The following is a 5,000-nucleotide window of genomic DNA, read 5'->3' as shown; positions in this document are numbered from 1 at the left end:
CGCGGATGGCAAAAAAAAAAAACAATAACAAAGTCTTGAGTGACGTCAACTTCGAGCTATCTATATTACATTTCCATGTGCTCGGGGTCATTGGTCACATTGCAAAGTGTGCTCAAAATGACCCACGTAGTGAAAAGTGTTCCCAGTTTGAGATAGAATCCAACTTTACAATTGGATTCAATAGTATGATGTCACGTCGCCCAGCAACGGCGGCCATCGTGGTTCTAAACAAAGAAAAGTTGTACTTTTTATTCTTCATGCTGGCTAGAACTTTTCATATGTCTTGTGATCAGAATGCATAAAAGTCAAAACATGATCAGATTTATAATGTTTTTTTCCCCCTCTGGATGCACTTTTATGCTTGTCGGAGAAATATTTCATATGGGCGTCCGTCATTGCTCCGATAGTTTAGAGCCAGTTACTAAGCTACCATGCGTCAATACGAGGGAAGTGACGTTATCATTGTTGAAGCGTATTGGTTATTTTGCTCAGCATGACTCATGGGTATGTTTACAACTTTCATGAACAAAGCAGCGTGTTTAGATACATTGAGAAATATCCAATCGTTGTGCAGCAACAAATCATGTGATCGATGACTAGGTTAGACGAAAACATGAAAATGGATCGCTCCCATTGAAAAGGTTTGAACAGGTTGGTAACAAAATCACAAATATTTAACCATTGCATCTTGTTCTTTTGCTTTTACCATTAAAATGATTAGCTGGACTTACAACATCATAACACCGTGACCCTTTCTAATCGTTAAAATTGTTTTATTTCACCCCTCTCATTGGAAAACCCTATCATTTCTTAGTAAATACTACGTTATCGTTGAATAATGCTTTGAACGCGTTGAATAACAATTTTATTCAACGATTGCAGAATATTTGGCAATTATAAATCGTCTTTTGGTGCGCATGAATACAAATACAACGTTTTTAGTTTGGGGCCAAATTGTCATTCAAGCAGAAGGAGAAAGATATAAATTATGGTGAATAGAAGTGCTGTAGTCAGATTTTTAATAAGTGGCGCGTGTTTTTCTTCTTTTTCTCAGCTGTCCGTCAATGCAAAGCTGCAAACATTTGTATGAACCTCTGAATCAATTTGTCTTAATAAAAAAATATTTTTTCATTAATTATAAAGCAATAGGAAAGGATTTCGGTCATAACAGATATATTAAAATCGATAACTGGTAAGGATCGTAACTCATAGATGATTTACAGTATCAAAATTATGACTTTTCCGCTTATCCATTTTGAAAGAATTAGTTGAAATGGAAAGTTCGGTCAATTGAAACTTAAACGATATACATTCAGTATCTGATTATGAAGGAACGAAAGGCAATCCTTAACTATTAGACATCTACATTTTATAACTATCAATACACATTACTGATGAATACAAATGAAAGTGAACATTACGCACTCTCATCATTATTTTGATTGCGAAATTTATAGAAATAGCTTATGTTTATGCCAAAGAGGATTACATAAATTTAATGTAAACTGGTCAAAATTAAAATTCATCAATTTATGACACATTGTTCCCACAAATATGTAAATTATGTGTTCAACAAAAACAAAAACTACAACAACACTACCAACAACAACAAAGACATACTGGGCACATCAATCATCACATTCTAATGACGAGGATGAGGAAAAGGAGAAATGAAACGACTATGGAAAGATGTCGTGGCATCACTCTATCCAATGAAATGTAATTTTCCTCAAGTTTGCGAAAGTTGGAGAATGCCTTTTGCCAGTCTTCCCTTGTTATATCATTTATTGCTTCCCTCATACGCAACCTCGTGTCAAATCTCATTCTACTTTGACAGTCTGTTTTGAAAACTGTTTCCGATTTTTTTTTCTCTTTTCATTGGAAGTATAGTTGGGCCTTTCATAAATAATCAGAATATGTAGTGCTGTCTGATTGGAGCCATACCATCAAATCAGATTTTATAGTCGCCGAAGTTGGAGCATTGAGGTGATCATGGGCCATCGAATTGTAGCGTTGTCCATTTGGTTACAAAATATCTAATAATCTTATTTGTAGGTGTGTAATAAACCTATTCTTTAACTTCTTTGTATTTGTTAAACTCGTTATATTTCTATCGTACATTAACACATACTCGCAAGCTCGTTGTGTTATTGTTTACGATAAAAATAACTCGGTTAATAAATACAAAGAGATGAAAGAATCGTATATTATTATAACACTTTTTGTTCATTATTGAATGGCATACAAAAGTGCAAATCTACTCACCTCCAATGGACGGCAAATCGTCTGACGTAGGCAAACGTTCACTCAAGGCCTTGTCCCGCGTAAATTGTTGGGGCCTCTGTGCCAGGACTGCGGTGACTGCCACAAACAAAAGGAAACAGATGGTTCTTGCGAGTCTCATTTTACAGTAGTGGTTGCGGATTTAACTTTGATAGATAGTTAATCGTCAATTTATGATTGGTTCAGGGAGGTTGTATACAAATGTAAGATTTTGAAATTTTTCTTCACTAACAATATCAAACTTTGAATCGGAGCGAATATGTTTCAAATTCTAAAATTCTACCTTTATATAAGAAATAAACTAGGATGTGAGCAACCAATCATTTTATCGTGGTGTTTTTGTCAAAACATGTGGTCAAAAGATTATAGTCTAGCATCCGGCATTCATGCAAGCGTGACGGCGGTTGGTGCATAGCAAGAAGCTACTGTACTACTTTCTCCTTTCAGTCGGCAGGATACTAATCCAAACTAGTTCACTGGTCACACCAGGTTTCTGGGTCACATAGAGCGAAAGACATAATAATTAAAGAGGCTTACCTGTAATGTTTTTCAAGCAGCTTTCTAAGAAACAATATCTTAATAATAGGGGTGAGGTTACCTTGTAAAGGAATTAGGTTTATTATTAACAATAACAGCATAACAATAAGATATATAACTCCTCGTTTTAAGTTAGTTGTCGTCACTCGTGTCTTTGTTATTGTTTTTTTTTTTTTTTTTGCCATCCGCCTTTATGACTAATTCTCACCAAACTGTATTAACCAGACTATAAACGTACAAGCTTACACATAGTTTTGTGTGTTGGTCCGTTATACTTCCGGATGACAATGTTATGAACTTCTTAGCCAAGCGCATTCTATTTATAACCGTTGTTTTCTGTGTTAGTACGTTTCATCCGGCTAGCGGATTCTAAGAGGGTTCCAACTTTTTCTTGTTTCGAAACTGGTTTGTTTTGCTGTGAGTTGAATGTTCTACATTAAAGATTTAATTTGAGCTTTCAGGAAGCCTAGATTCAAGATAGCTACCTGAATAATCTGGCAATGTAGTCTAGTAGTATAACACTCGCCTTCGGATCGGAAGGTCTTGGGTTCGAGTCCCGCTCCGTGGGACGCAAAGATGAGTCCTGGGGAAAGGCTCTTTTCTCGCATTCTCTCATCTTACTCAGGTGTAAAATGAGTTCCTGAACTTTAACAACGCTGTCTCTAAAGGAAAAAAAAAGTGAAACATCGCTTAACAGGCGTCATGTCTCTTCTACATGTTCGGTATTTCTGTTGGTTATGGACCCCTTGTAAAGCGCTTTGAGCACATTTAGTGAGTATTGCCCTATATAAATGTTCAATTTTTTAATAGTCTGGTAATGTAGGGCATGTCTCCTGAGGTTTACTGTCGTACTCTGGAAAAACCCATATTTTAAAATTTGGCCAGAAAACACGTCCTTTTAATATCGATTGATTTAAATGACTCTCATCTTGGAAAAAAAAAACTTTCAAACCCGGGACTTCGCCGCGAAGACCCAGGTTTGAGAGGTTGTTTTTTTTCCGAGATGAGGGTCATTTAAATCACTCGATATTTGACGGACAAGTTTTCTGGCCAAATTTTAAAATATGGGTTTTTCCAGAGTACGGCAGGCAGAATTGCCAAGCGACATCGAGAGTAAACTCGGGCATTTCCCCAGATTATTTCGTCATGGTTGACTGGTTTTCGTATCCGGAAAAGACAGCATTGAATTTATATATATATATATATATATATATATATATATATATATATATATATATATATATATATATATATATATATATATATATATTTATATCCTATTCATTAAAAAATATTGCCATGTCTATTCCTTTGACAAATGTGTCAGATCCTTGAAAAAAAAAAAAAAGGGGGGGGGGGGGGGGGGGGTCGTCATGATGACGAATGGTTGATTCCATAATATCAGGACGTTGATGGGACATTAAGATTCTTGGGTTGGGTTGTCATAACGGACTTAAATATTTATATGAGTGTTGGTGGGTACTGCTGGTAATATAGGGCAAGCCCTATCCTTGGGTATTGATTGCCAAGCGACAGCTATAGTAGACTCATGCATTTCCTGATGTATGTATGTATATATTATGTTTAAGTGTGTATATATTTATTTATTTATTTATTTGTTTATATAATGACGTCGTTCCGCTACTGTATCATTAGATACCGTGTCCTAGGCTGTCAACAAGATGTCTGATGTCGACAGGAACCACCCATGTTGTCCAAGAGAGAAAACTGGGGGTTAATAATCTTGCCCAAGGAAAAAAAAACGAAAGTGCCCGAATCGGGGCTATAGAACCCGGGATCTTACGGATCAGAGTGCAATGCTTAAGCCACTCGGCCACTAGTACGTTATTGATGACGAGATGTTTGATTTTTTTTAAAAATCGGTTGTTATCATTATCAGCATCTTCAAGTGGTGTTATCACCCACAGTAACGACAATTTAGGATAAACATTTGTACAATTGTGTGAAAATCGTACCAAAAATACAGACGTCTCAGATTATATTGCGAAACGTCAAACAACAGAGCATTACAATAATCCAATTTCGATAGTACGAGGGACACAACCAGGTGTTTGGTCACATCATCAGATATGAACCGTCTAATGGAAGCAATCTTTTTTAGTTGGAGATGGCGAGATCTAACCAAATTATTAGCCTCATCCTCCATCGACAGTCCAGAG

At 36.2% G+C, this 5,000-nt stretch overlaps 1 protein-coding gene across 1 annotated transcript in view; it reads right to left on the bottom strand.

The window, feature by feature from the left end:
* LOC144964386 (uncharacterized) overlaps positions 1-2,597 on the bottom strand; it is a 9,042-nt gene extending 6,445 nt beyond the window's left edge. Inside the window, exon 1 of the mRNA XM_078898571.1 lies at positions 2,266-2,597. Within this exon, the coding sequence (XP_078754697.1) occupies positions 2,266-2,404 (139 nt within the window). The 5' untranslated portion in view covers positions 2,405-2,597. The remainder of the gene's footprint in view (positions 1-2,265) is intronic.
* Positions 2,598-5,000: the final 2,403 nt, after the last annotated feature.

Source organism: Berghia stephanieae, chromosome 2 (assembly GCF_034508935.2).
Source record: "Berghia stephanieae isolate SIO BIC M18660-M18661 chromosome 2, UCSD_Bste_1.3, whole genome shotgun sequence".
In the NCBI taxonomy this organism is placed as follows: Eukaryota; Metazoa; Mollusca; class Gastropoda; order Nudibranchia; family Aeolidiidae; genus Berghia; species Berghia stephanieae.
The sequence above is the reverse complement of the archived record's forward strand: the minus strand, read 5'-3'. Positions and strand labels throughout refer to the sequence as shown.